General features: G+C 36.9%; 2 protein-coding genes across 3 annotated transcripts in view; both read left to right on the top strand.

Moving 5' to 3' along the window:
• Window positions 1–6734, top strand: part of CNST (consortin, connexin sorting protein) — a 114074-nt gene extending 107340 nt beyond the window's left edge. For both annotated transcript variants that reach the window (XM_046678334.1, XM_046678335.1), the window contains exons 10-11: window positions 371–506; window positions 3403–6734. In XM_046678334.1, the coding sequence (XP_046534290.1) occupies window positions 371–506; window positions 3403–3608 (342 nt within the window). In that variant the 3' untranslated portion in view covers window positions 3609–6734. The remainder of the gene's footprint in view (window positions 1–370; window positions 507–3402) is intronic.
• Window positions 6735–11287: 4553 nt separating this feature from the next.
• On the top strand, window positions 11288–11973 carry LOC124248839 (40S ribosomal protein S8-like). The gene has a single exon (XM_046679389.1). It carries the CDS (start codon window positions 11332–11334, stop codon window positions 11956–11958), a length of 627 nt encoding a protein of 208 aa, XP_046535345.1. The 5' UTR covers window positions 11288–11331; the 3' UTR covers window positions 11959–11973.
• Window positions 11974–14021: the final 2048 nt, after the last annotated feature.

The following is a 14021-nucleotide window of genomic DNA, read 5'->3' on the forward strand; positions in this document are numbered from 1 at the left end:
GATTCAGCTAAGAGGGGCTGTGAGTGATCATTTTACAGATGACTTAACAGGGAGCGGAGCTGCAAGGCAAGGCAGTTCAAGGAGGCCTGATTTCCAGGCCACTGCACACTGTGTCACACTGCCTGGCCCTCCAGTCACTTCAGGGCTCTGTAAAAGCAGTTAGAGTTTTAGAGGTGTGTATTTGGCAGTCATCTGCATAGAAATAAATTTCAGTGATTAATTGTGATTTTTTTTTTCTATAGGGATTGGATAAACCTATAACAGAAATGCAAATACCTGTTGAAATCAGCTAGCCTTTTACCATTACATGTAAGATATCATTGATGTGTCCCACCATAGTATAACAGATGGTTCTTATAATCTCTGACAGGTTGTTCCTGCTGAAGGATTGGTCTCTATATTAAAGAAGAGGAATGAGACCGTAGGAGACCATCCTGCCCAGATGCACCCGAAACCGTCTAAGCGAAGAGTGAGATTCCAAGAAATAGACGATAACTTTGATCAAGGTGAACTGCTCGGTGGTGGGTCCAGCACAGAGTTGATTCTCGGTGTTTGCTGAAACAGTGAATTAACATGTGGTAGGATGTTTGGTGACAGGATTTAGAATAGTAAAAGAATATGTGTACTTAGTTGCTTTATCTTCTATGAAGAAAATGTAGAATCAAACTATTATCAGCTCTTAAATTATTCCTAAGCATTTCGTTTGCTCAGATAAGTGAGCAAGTTGCAAAATTCAACTCATGGCCTCCCTGCCCCACAGATCGTCCTCAGTGTTCAGAGAGCTCCTTTCTAGTTCCTTGTTTAGTACTTTTTTTCTTTTAGTAAGCCTGCTAGTTTTATCTTCTTTTCAATGGTAATTAATACTCTTCCTTTATGGGTGTGGAACATATTTATGGATTACAAGTATATTTTCTTTGGTGTTCGGTGATTTCTTCTTGGCTCTATAGAAGATAGTGTCTCTCGAGAGCAGCAATTAGCACTGTTGCTGTTATTTGGCTTTTTCCTCCTGGGTCTATATTTAACAGGTTGCTAGGTTTACCTAAGGCATAGGTAAATAAGGATGAGTGGAAATACAGCCCAGACCCTGTCAATATGCTTCTCATGTTTATAAAACAACTTCATTGTTAAAGTAACCATGTAAACATAGAATTTGCTTTCTAAGTATGACATAAAGTGATGACAGTAGAGGCCTCTAGATGTTTACCATTATAAAGCTGGTAGGAACCTTAGAAGTAATCTGTTCCCAGCCCTCCTTTTACCTCTGCACTTTGCTTGTAGCCGTCACTGTCTTCTCCGGATAAAGTGTTCAGCTGCTTGGTCGCACTAATTGGTACTGGGTCATTGCTTCGTAGGAGGAGCCCTAGGTTTAGAGCTGACAGTCCTGTTTCACTTAGCAGCCGTCTCATCTTAAACCAAGTCATTTAACTTGTGCTCAACAATGTGCCTCGCAGCTTCCACTATGGCCAGTGCAACTCTGAACACTTTCCCACATGTAGATCAAACAAACAAAATAGACGTTTTTAAGTAAGTTGTATTTAAATGTTTGCATATTAAATATGATTATGAATAAAAATAGGGAAAGATACATAAACTAGATTGTTTAAAATAGACAAGGAGGTGGGAGGGAATCATGTGAAAAAAAGAAAAGATGATGAAAATACTGAATTAACCCCCCCCCAAAAAAACCCAGAAAACACAACATAAATGATATGATCATATTTATTCATTTGTATAAAAATATATTTGCATACATGCTTATAAACTATTAAATCTATTAACTGTTAAAGTGTATGAAACTATAAATTTGTAAATCACAGAAAAATGTGATTACCTAATCTTATTTGTATAAAAATCCTGAAACCATATATATTTGATCTGGATGGATACACATCAGATTTAACAGTGTTTGCCTCTGGGGTGGAGAGGAATATGATTGGGTAGGAGAAAAAGGGAGAGTCCCTTAGACTCTTAGATACTTTTGTGTCTGAATTTTTACAGGAAGAATATATCCACGTATTATGTAAAGTCTTCCAAGTAAAGGCTATTTGGTTTATATTAGGTTTTATAGAGTTTGGTTTTTTATCATAAAAGTAATATATACTAATAATGAAAAAACTCAAAGAGTAATAAAGTAAAGAAGTGTAAGTCTTTGGACCCTCCCTTGAGGATTTCCCCGAAGTATTGATTGAAATTTCTCATCATCCTTTCAAGACACTTTCTGTATATATGTATGTATATGTGTGTGTATACACGCTGACACATACACGTGTGGTGTGTCTTCTTTTTTTTTTTTTTAACACAAATGAGTTCATTATGTACTATTATGTCACGTTTTTAAGTTTAACTGTCAATCTTGGACATCTTCCTATGAGAGAACATATTAAATATACTTCGTTCTGTTAAACAATTGCTTAGTATTCCATTATATGAATGTCCCATAATTATTTAACTATTCCACTGTAACCGGAATAACTAAGTTATTCTCAACTTTTTGTTATAATAAACCTGCTGCAGTGAACATGTGTGTAAATACGATAGCATACTGTTGTGCAGATCTGTAGGCTAGTTCCTAAAAGTGGGTTTGCTGGGCTGAATGACAGGGACCAGCTGGCCTGAGGCTGTCCTGGTTTAAACCTGTTGTTCTAGCATTGCATTCAGTTAATGCTCTCTTCACTCTCAAAAGTGTCCCAGTCTGGAGGGTAAGTTCATTTAAAATCTTAATAGACTATCAGATTACCTTCCAAGAATGTAGTCGTAAAACTTTTTAGTCTTTTTCCATATAGTTGGTTATTTTTAGTTAAGAATGATCATTAAGACCTTCAACAAAGAATGATTGTTTGTTCAATATAGAAAGACTGATATAGACATTTTTGTTAAAAACCTCCCAGAGTATTAAGCAAGATAAAAAGAAATCACTGTACTAGCTAGAACTTCACTATTCCACGAAATGATAAGAATAAAACTGAGTATTCAGATGTGAGAGTGATCCCACCCAATGACATTTTTTATTGTTTAATATCCAATCGACTTTGCTTTAAGGTGGTCCCTATAGTGTGAACTCCAAAGATATTGTAATAATGAGGTTATAATTTGTACCCTAAAATAATACTGTAAGTACATCAGAGAAGTACTGCCTTTTCTTCTTCTTTTTTTATGGAAGTGATTATATTCGTTGTATAAGTGGGCTAGGTTTAATTTTAGCATTGACAAGCTCCACAGTATGTGTCTTGTGGTAACTAATACGTAGGTCTTCATAGAGTCGTTAGGTGCAGTAGCTTTCTGTCGATGACTCCTGTCCCTGGAGGACTAATGTTAGAAACGTCTAGTAATCTTAATCAGTGAGGAGGTGCTAAGATTTCCATTTTGTGTCAGTTTAACCTTACTCTGTTCTTGTATTTGCAGATGAAGTTGGAGGTGGTTCCTGTATTTTACTGGTCTTGCTGTGCATAGCAACGGTGTTCCTTAGTGTTGGAGGAACTGCATTATACTGCACTTTTGGTGACATGGAGTCGCCTGTTTGTACGGACTTTGCAGACAACGTGGACTTCTATTATACTAAAGTACTGCAGGGAATGGCAGAACTGAAACACTGGATCTACCTCTCCTAGCAGCGTTCAAGAGGGACGGGCATGCTGGCTGTGAGAATCAAAGAGTGAAACTTTCTAGACAGCTTTTGTTTCAGGAGTTCTGTGACCATATGTCCCCTTCCCCCAGTGAGGAACCACGGGCATCAGAAACAGCTGCTTTAAATGGCAATCTAGAGGAACTCTTAGAACAATCCACATAATGAGGCAAATATCGATCTGAACATTGTGGATGGAAGGAGTGACCTTTGGCAAGCATGTGCATCTCCTCCACGCTGCTTCCTAGTGTAGTGAGCTGCGCTGAGCGGAATGAAACAGGGCCGTGTTGGAGCCACACCATTTCTAGCTTCCTTGTCAAGCTAATGGTTAAAGGACACTTTGGTTTACATTTGTTAGTCCAAAGACATTGCTTCCAGCCATCACGCAATAAGTTTGTGTATAATCAAAACAAGTTACCTTATGGTTTCAATGTTTTTTTTTTAAGTTAGCTTTGGGAGCTATGTAATTTAGGCTTTGTACATTATTTCCAGATTCTGTTCTCCATTTGTAAAATGGGTGTGTGTGTGTATGTGTCTGTGCACGCATGCGCATGCATGTGTGTTTCAGACAGTTAGCATAAGCAAATACCCAATGTAGAATAACTCACATTATCTTTATTCTTTTAACTTGTCTATAGATGTGCAGGCACAAATCTTTGAAGAAGGCTTAACTGTGGAACAGATGAATTGTAGAAATCTTGGCCCTGAAATGAGAAACTGTGACAGTTAACTAGCAAGAAATTAATCACAGACCTAGCGGTAAAATTTAAGAGCTCTCTCAGAGTCTTAGGCAACCAGTTTCATCATGGATTCAGTGCTTGCTGAAGTGTGATGAATGCTGGACTCAATTCAGCAAACATTTATTGAGCATCTATTATGATCTGAGAATCTAAGAACCAGAATACAAAGATAAACAAGATATTAGTTCCTGTTCTAGATGTTTTAATTCTGGTCTTATGTAAAATAAATTAATACTTTGGCAAATGAAATTAAATCACCATGTATGATTCAGTATTAACAGATCATGCATTCAGACGTTTGAATGTGCATTCATATCATGGGCTTGATTTAGACCTATTATGGGGTCATTAAGATAAAATTCAATCGTATCTTAAATAGGCAGATGTCTGATTTTTGTTTAGATCTGTCAGTTAGATGGCATTTCCTTTTCTAAGGTACAGTGATCTAACATGTAGGAAGCCTTGCTATGGCTTTTTATATCATAGGCAGCATTTTAAAAGAAACAAAACATGAATTATAGTTTTTTAGCAAGTGATCATTATTTCATGTGTTTCTGTCGGGATCATTTGAAAGAAAAAGGGAGAAATTACTCTCTAGTTGTTACTGGCTGGTACAGTACCTCCCTTTATGTTTCTGCTTATTTATTTAGATTATATGAATTTTAAAGGGTTTTTATATAAGTTGAAAGTGTGTTGTTGAGCATGCATTTGGTTATCCCAATGCTAGATATTTAATTACTATGTACTTATTAGTGTTTTGATTTTCTATAATTTCAATTCAATGTGTTTTTAGGCTTGTTTATTTTTAAATTGATGTTTTATTTTCATTTATAATCCTGTTTGTCTTGTCTCCATCATATCACCACAAACTGTAATATTTTCAAGGATTATAGATCAAAGATATTTATTTAGAAGTGTACAAGATACTGAAATTTAGATTCCTTATACTTAAGGCTGATTTTATTAGAAGATTATTTTAATGTTCTATTATAAATTTTAAGAATTTGTATTCAAATTGTATGTAAAATATGTAAAATGTTGATGGTACTATCTTACATGGTTCTTTAAAAGACACTCATAAAGTCTACTGTGAGGGGCATCCCCATCATAGACAGACCTCTTCTGTTTTACCCTCATGATTTCTAGTGACAGGAATTCGATGATGCTAATTTCTGCCAGTTTTATGTCACGATAAGTCAAAATTTACCTCCCTCCTGTTCACCTCTTTCAGGTCACTATCAAAGTCCTAAATAATCTGTAGTGTCATATTTGCCTCTGGGCCGCCAAGGCCACTACTTCTGAAACTGAAGATTTCCTGGGAACTGTCACACTAAGTTGAAAGGATTTGAGAGAATACGTTGGTACTCGAGGGCCCAGTGAGTCTCAGAAAAGTCATATGTGTCCTCACCACTTCCCAGGAAAGGTGGGGTGAGCTCAGGAGCATACTGATGTCTTGACTTAAAATAGGCATGAAATCTCAACTAGAAAAATTAGGGCATCTTAAAAAAATGTAATATTTATTGCATGAATTGGGGTAATTCCATCTGGTGATGAAACAATTGTTATCTCACACGTAAAAAATTCATCCAGTTTTACTATAATGTAATTTTTTCTGTCATTTGAAAGTACGGACAACTATTTGTGACTAATCTTCCTTAAGAACTGTATTTGAGGGTAACAGATCAAGCTTGTAATTTAAAATCTACACCAACAAGGTGTCTCAGAGTTTGTTGAACCCTGGGGTGCTGAGAAAAACTGCTTGAAAGTGAAAGTAAAGTACTTTCAGAAGTTGGTCTGGTCCCACAAGTATGTGGCCATCTATTTTGGGAAGTCTCATATATCCCTACATAAAGGCATCTCTGCTTCTAAAACACCTCTCCTATCTGCCTGATGTGGTAAATGGAATTTGCTCTAAAAATTCATTCCTTTAGATTTAAAAATCAAAATCCTCTGGGAGGTTTATTTTATTGAGCTGTGTATTTGTGCATTATGCTGAGAGGACTTGAAATTTGAAGGGAGGCTTTATTTTGAAAGGACAGATGTGAACTGGGTCTTACTGGAGTGGCAAGAGGATATGGGGTGGGTGTGGCAGGGTGGAGAAGGCGTAGGAATTGAGAAGTGAGAGAGGGAAGGTGGGAAAAGAACAAAGTCCTTTAGCTATCAACGTGTTTTACTGAAGCTGGCTTTGTAGCGTTTATTCCCAATTCAGAGAGAGACCGAATTTCTGTCTTCCCACTGACATGACCTGTATATCTTCATTTCTGTGCACTCAGTGAATATTAACTCCCTCTTGTATATTTCTTTATACAGTGTTACTAGTGTTTTCACGTTTATTCATTTGATGCTTAGATCAGTAAACACACATCCGTCAAGTCCAGGTCTTGTTAACTCCCAAATCCAGGATACTTTCCGTTCTCTCATGTTGCCTCCATCCTCAAAAAGAGTAAGAGTGATCTAGAGTTTATGGCAAAAATTCTAGTGCCATCTGCTATTTTAACAACTCCAAAGATAAACGTTTATTGATCCTCATGGACTAACCCTGTAAAAGCTACAGTGAGTTCAAAATTTCCTTAAGGAATTCTAGTATGATTTAAATCTCCCTAGGTTTAGCCACTGAGAGAAAAGGTATGGGAATCTATGGACATCTCTTCTCCCTGGTTCTAAGAAGAGTTACTCCTAAACTCGACCTTTTGTCTGTTGCCCTGGGATCCATGCAGAACCACGGGCAGTGTTTATCGCTTTCTGTACCTTCACAAACATTTGAATGCCTGCAGTGTACCGAGCACTGAGCTGGGTACTGGGGCTCCAGAAACAAGAAATGGTACCAGTTTAAAGAAGTTAGCATCTAGTGAGGTAAATGTATTTGTGAAGGGGGAGTAAAAATGAAGAAATCGAGGATTGTGCTATCCGTGGGGGTGGAGACTTGAGCTCATTCTTTCCTTGCAGGTGTCATGCACTATTAGGAATAGAAGTAAAATTCTATCTAGGCCAGCTGCATAGCAACTTGATAGACAGGAATCTTTTCTCACAGTCAAAGTTCTAGTAATAATTACTTTTCACTTCTAGTTAGCATTTGTGGCATTAATAGCTGGTGGGCTTTCCAACAGTGGAAGGCTTCTCAGCAAACTGAGTCTAAATAGCCCTGAATAGCACAATTGAAAACCTTGTCACAAAGCTCCAGGTCAAGATGCTTCCTCGGTAGATTCTGTCAAGCATTTTAGTACGAAATAATACCCATCCTACAAAACAGTCTTTCAGAAAGGAGAGTATACTTGCCAATTCATTTCATGAGGCCGATATTACTCCAATAGCAAAACCAGACAAAGACAGTAAGAAAAGATAACTAGAGACCACTAACATTCATGAACTTAAACACAACAATCCTTAGCAAATATTAGTAGATCCAATCTAACAATATACAAAAAGGATAATACACCATCATGACCAAGTGAAATTTATCCTAGGAATACAGTGTTGGTTTAAAATTCAAAAGTCACTCACGTAATTCACCATTTTAACAAAAGAAAAAAAATCCATATTATCAGACCAATAAATGGGTAAAATTCACACACTATTCATGATAAAACTCTCAGCAAACTAGGACAGGAAGTGAACTTTCTCAACTTGATCAAAGGCATTTCTGAAAAACCCACAAATACTTAATGGAGAAAGACCACTTTCTTCCTAAGGTCAGGAACAAGGCAAGAATGTCTCCTCTGACAACTTCTATTCAATATTGCACTGGATGTCTTATAGCAAGAAAAAGAGTAAAGGGCACACCGATTAGCAGGGAAGAAAAAAAACTTTTTGCAAATGACATGATTGTTTATACAGAAAATCCTAAGGAACCTATAAAATGCTATTAGAATAAGTGAGTTTGGCAAGGTCACGGGATGCAAGGTCAATATAGAAGAAATCAATAGTACTTCTGTGTAGAAGCAATGAATAACTGGAACATGAAATTAAAAATCATGACTAAATAAAAGTTCGTTTCACTTACGATTGCATCGGAAACATGATATACTTACAAATTTAACAAAATATGTGCAAAATCTGTACAATGAAATCTGTAAAACATTGCTGAGAGAATGAAAAGAAGACCAAAATAAATGGAGAGATGTAATCTGTTCATGGATTAGAAGACTCAATATTAACATGTCAGTTCTCCTCCAGTTGATCCATAGGCCTGACACAATCCCAATCAAAATTCTAGCAGTTTTTAGAAATTAACAAGCTGATTTTAAAATTTGTGTGGAGATGCAAGTGACCTAGAAGATAGCCAATGAAATTGTTAGAAAGAATAAAATTGCATGACTTACACTTCTTGATTTCAAGACTGAATGCTACAATAATCAAACTGTGGTGTGGAGAAAGGATAGTCCAGAAATAGTTCCACGTGTATATGTTCAAACGATCTTCTACAAAGGTGCCAAAAAGTTCAGTGGGGGAGAGGGAAGTCTTCAACAAATAGTGCTGGAACAACTGCATATCCCATTGGGAATAAGAGAAACCTAGACCTTTACCTCACACAAGACATTAAAACGACTTGAAATAAATGGATCTAAATGTAAAAGATAAAACTTCTAAAAGAAAACAGGAGAAAATCTTTGCAACCTTTGGGTAAGCAAAGATTTCTTAGAACACAAAAAAAACATTAAAAAATTAACTATACTTTAAAAATGTGCTCTTTGAGCAAGATGGTTAGGAAAATGAAAAGGCAAGCTGAAGATTGGGGGAAAATATTCACAATACATTTATCTGGTAAAAAGCCTTGTATTCAGAATATGTAAAGATCTCACACAAGTCAGTATTATGACAACCCAGTCAAAAATCTTTGAACACCCTTTACAAAAGAAAATACACAAATGGCTACATGAAAAGATGCTGCATATCGTTAATTGTCAAGAAAATGTGAATTAGAATAAAGATACCACCACACACCTGTTAGAATGACTAAAATTTTAAAAACTGACACTACCTCCAGGAATTCAAGGGTGTTTCAGCATAAGAAAATCAATGTAATACATCCCATTAATAGAAAAAGGGGAAAAACTACATAATTAACTCATACAGAAAAGGCATTTGACAAAATCCAACATTCTTTCACAATAAAAACCCTCAATAAACTAGTAATAGAAGGGAACTTCCTTAACATGATAAAGGACAATTATGAAAAACTCACAGGTAATATGGTTAAAGTCTGGAAGCTTTCTTTCTAAGGTCAGGAACAAGACAAGGATGCTATTTTCACCACTGCTATTCAACATTGTACCGGAGATCCTAGCCAAAATTAGACCAAAAAAAAAAAAAAAGGCGTCCAAGTTGGAAAAGAAGTAAAACTATTTGCAGATGACTATATATATAGTATACATAATATAAATAGTTAGTAATCTCTATGTAAATTATATAATCCCAAAGAAGCCACCAGAAAGCTACCAGAGCTAATAAATGAATTCAGCAAAGTTCACAGTACAAGGTCAACAAACAAAAGTCTGCTGTGTTTCTAAACACTAGCAGTTAACATTCTGTAAATGAAATTAAGGGGGCAATTTCATTTACAATAGAATCTGGAAGAATAAAATACCTAGGAATAAATTTAACCAAGGAGGAGAAAACTTGGACACTGAAAACTACAAACATTGCTGAAAGAAATTAAAGAATATCTAAATAAATGGAAAGCTATCTTGTGTTCATGGATAGGAAGATAATATTGTTAAGATGTCAATATTACCCAAAGTGATCAACAGATTCAACACAATCCCTATCAAAATTCCAACAGCCTTTTTAATTTTTTTGCGGAAGTGGAAAAGCCAATTATCAAATTTATATGGCATTGCAGGGGACCCAAATAGCCAAAACAGTCTTGAAAAAAGAAAGAGAAAACTGGAAGACTTACATTTTCCAATTTCAAAACTTACTACATAGCTACAGTAATCAAAACTGTGATACTGGCATAAGGATAGACAGATAGACCAATGAAATAGAATTGAGAGTCTAGGCTGAAATGGTACAGCTTGTATGTTGCTCACCAGTTGATTTTTTTTTGGCCAGTTGAAATGGGGGGGTTTTTAATTTTTTTTAATTATTTTTTTAGCATTTTTTTAATTAAGATTATGATAGCAACCTTGTGAAATTACAGTTGTACATCATTATTCACCAGTTGATTTTTGATGAGGGAGTCAGATTCATTCAATGGGGAAACAATACTCTCTTCAACAGATGGTTCTGGGACAACTGCATTTCCACATGCAAAAGAATGAAACTGGACCCCTGCCTCACACCATATAAAAAAAATTAACACAAAGTGGATTGATGGCCTAAATATGAGTGAAATCCATTAAACTCTTAGAAGAAAAGGTAAGAGTAAAGCTTCATGACTGGATTTGGCAGTGGATTCTTAGGTATGACACCATAAGCACAAGCAGCAAAAGAAGAAATGGATAAATTGGACTTCCATCAGAACTATTTAAAAATTTGTGCATCAAGGGAAATTATCAACAAAACGAAAAGACAACCCACAGAATGGAAAAAAATATTTGCAAATCAAATATCCATAAGGGTTTAATATCCAGAACTTCTACAATTCAAAAAAGAAAAACAACCCAATTAATACAATGGCCAATAAATACATGAAAAGATGCTTAACATCATTGATCATTAGAGAAATGCAAATCAAAACCACAATAAAATGAATGAAATGATTCATACTACAATGTGGATGAACCTTGAAAACATTATGCTATGTGTAATAAGCCAGACACTAAAGAACAAATATTGTGTGATTTCATTTATATGAAATATCTATCATAGGCAAATTCAAAGAGACAGAAAGTAGAACAATGGTTACCAGGGGGTGAGGGAAGAGGGAAATGGAGAGTTATTGCTTAATTGTTACAATATTTCAGTTTGGGGTGATGAGAAACTTTTGAAAATAGACGCTAGTGGTCTCTTTCCAGCCGGCGCCGAGCGATGGGCATCTCTCGGGACAACTGGCACAAGCGCCGCAAGACCGGGGGCAAGAGAAAGCCCTACCACAAGAAGCGGAAGTATGAGCTGGGCCGGCCCGTGGCCAACACGAAGATTGGCCCCCGCCGCATACACACAGTCCGCGTGCAGGGAGGCAACAAGAAGCACCGGGCCTTGAGGTTGGACGTGGGGAACTTCTCCTGGGGCTCCGAGTGTTGTACACGCAAAACAAGGATTATTGATGTTGTCTACAATGCTTCCAACAATGAATTGGTCCGCACCAAGACCCTGGTGAAGAACTGCATCGTGCTCGTTGACAGCACACCGTACCGACAGTGGTACGAGTCCCACTACGCACTGCCCCTGGGCCGCAAGAAAGGGGCCAAGCTGACTCCTGAGGAGGAAGAAATTTTAAATAAAAAACGCTCAAAGAAAATTCAGAAGAAATACAATGAAAGGAAAAAGAATGCTAAAATCAGCAGTCTTCTGGAGGAACAGTTCCAGCAGGGCAAACTTCTCGCATGTATCGCTTCCAGACCAGCCCAGTGTGGCCGAGCAGACGGCTATGTGCTAGAGGGCAAGGAGCTGGAGTTCTATCTGAGGAAAATCAAGGCCCGGAAAGGCAGATAAGTCCCTCTGGTCCTAGTAATAAAGGGGTTTGTTGTTCTCAAAAAAAAAAAAAAAAAAAAAAATAGACGCTAGTGGTGATAGTTGCAAAATATTGTGAGTGTACTTAATGCCACTGACTTGTACACTTAAAAATGGCTAAAATGGCAAATTTTATGTTTTACACACAAAAAGACTGACACTACAAATGTTGGTGAGGATTGGAACAAATTCTCATACACAACTAGTGGGAATACGAAATTGTACAACCACTTTGGAAAATAGCTTGGCAGTTTCTTATAAAGTTAAGTACACATCTACTGCATGACCCAGCAATTCCACACCTAGATTCTTACCTAAGAGAGATGAAAATGTGTACACGTGAAAACTTTTACACTAATGTTCATAGCAGCTTTATCTATAATGGCCAAAAAATGGAAATACCCCGATGTCCATCAGTAAGACAGTAGAGTACTATTCAGCAATAAAAAAGAACAAGCTTACGGATCCACAAGGCACATGGAAGAATCTCTAATTATTCTGAGTGAAAGAAGCCAGCAACAAAAGAGTACATATTGTATGTTTCCATTTATATAAAATTTTAGAAAACATAAGCTAATCCATAGTGATAGAAACAGATCAGTGGATCCTTGAGAGGCAAAGGATAGTAGGAGGATGGACTGAGAAGGTCACGGGGCAACTTCTGAGATTGATAGAAGTGTTATGTATCTTGATTATGGTCATAATTTCATGGGTATATACACTTTTCAAAATGCATTGAGTTGTACACTTTACATAGATGCAGTTATGTACATGAATTATACCTCAATAAAATTATTTAAAAAAATAAGTTCAGTTTGTAGCTTCCTGGCATCTCAAGGTATTATGAGAGGCAAGGGATTCCCTACTGTCTATCAAAATACCCTATTCCCTTTCACTGTTGTTGCTTAATTGGGTTACACAAAAATGTTTAGTGACCTCCAGCTGCCACCCCTCATTTGTACAAGACCTAACGACTCAGTGAGCGACTTATAAAGCGTTACAATAAGGTCACTAGTTCAAAATGCCTTGATTTCATTCCTAATCCTGTTCGTAGCTTTTAGATTCCTCTAGTTCCTTCTGAAATATTGAGATGGTGATTTAAAACTATGCTTTTTTCTACTCAATGCAGTAGTCCAAATTCCAAACCCAATCTAATTATAGATATTCTGTAAGGACAACCCGATCTCTCTCTGGCCGGAATGCATTGATCAAAAGTGAGGTTTTGTAATTTTATTGCTTTTCTTAATTGCCTTGGATCAAGGGTCGGGAAGGAGATATGCACTTAGGGAGCAGAGAAGGCTCACATCATTCATCAGAATGACGACAGCCCATAAATAGCTAGTTCTTATTTTCCAAGTACAAGATTGGGGGTGGACAAGATCGTACAAACTAAAAAAAGAAGAAAAAAATCCCTGCCTAAGCTTCTGGTCTGGATAGGAGCTTGGTCCAAAAGTGACTGTAAATGTAGGCAATCTGCCTTTTTTTTTCCATTTCATTTTTTTTATAGGAAAAACTGAATTATTGGGACAGAAATAGTAGTTTGGTCAACCCTGGAGAAGAGACTCAAGAAATGGGATAGTTTAGTGGTACGTGAGAGCCAAAGAAGGAAAGCAGTGCCTAGAGTTGGAACCTCAATGATTAATGAGATCACATTAACTGGACGTTCAGCCTCCTCTCTGGGCTCTAGCTTCCTCATCTATATAATCTTTAAGACAACTTCAAACTTTAAAATCCTCTGATTCTTTGAATATCCAAAAGGATTCTATCTTCCATCATTGAGAAAAGATAAGTTGGATATCTGTATTTTGTGGGTAGATGCAATAGTTGGATTAGGTTGGATGGGGATTCTTTGAAGCTGTACATGGGGATAAGAAGTGGAATACACTAACTGATCCATAGACTTGGAGCACCCAGTGGGCCCAAAGCTCCTTCTGAGGAAGAGACTGCCACAGGTGGTTCTTTCTCCATAGGTTGCTATGCCTTCTGTTATGTCATCCTGCAACCCTGCCCCATTGATTAGATTGGGGGATCTGTGCCATAGCCTG

This window comes from Equus quagga, chromosome 12, assembly GCF_021613505.1.
Source record: "Equus quagga isolate Etosha38 chromosome 12, UCLA_HA_Equagga_1.0, whole genome shotgun sequence".
Classification (NCBI taxonomy): Eukaryota; Metazoa; Chordata; class Mammalia; order Perissodactyla; family Equidae; genus Equus; species Equus quagga.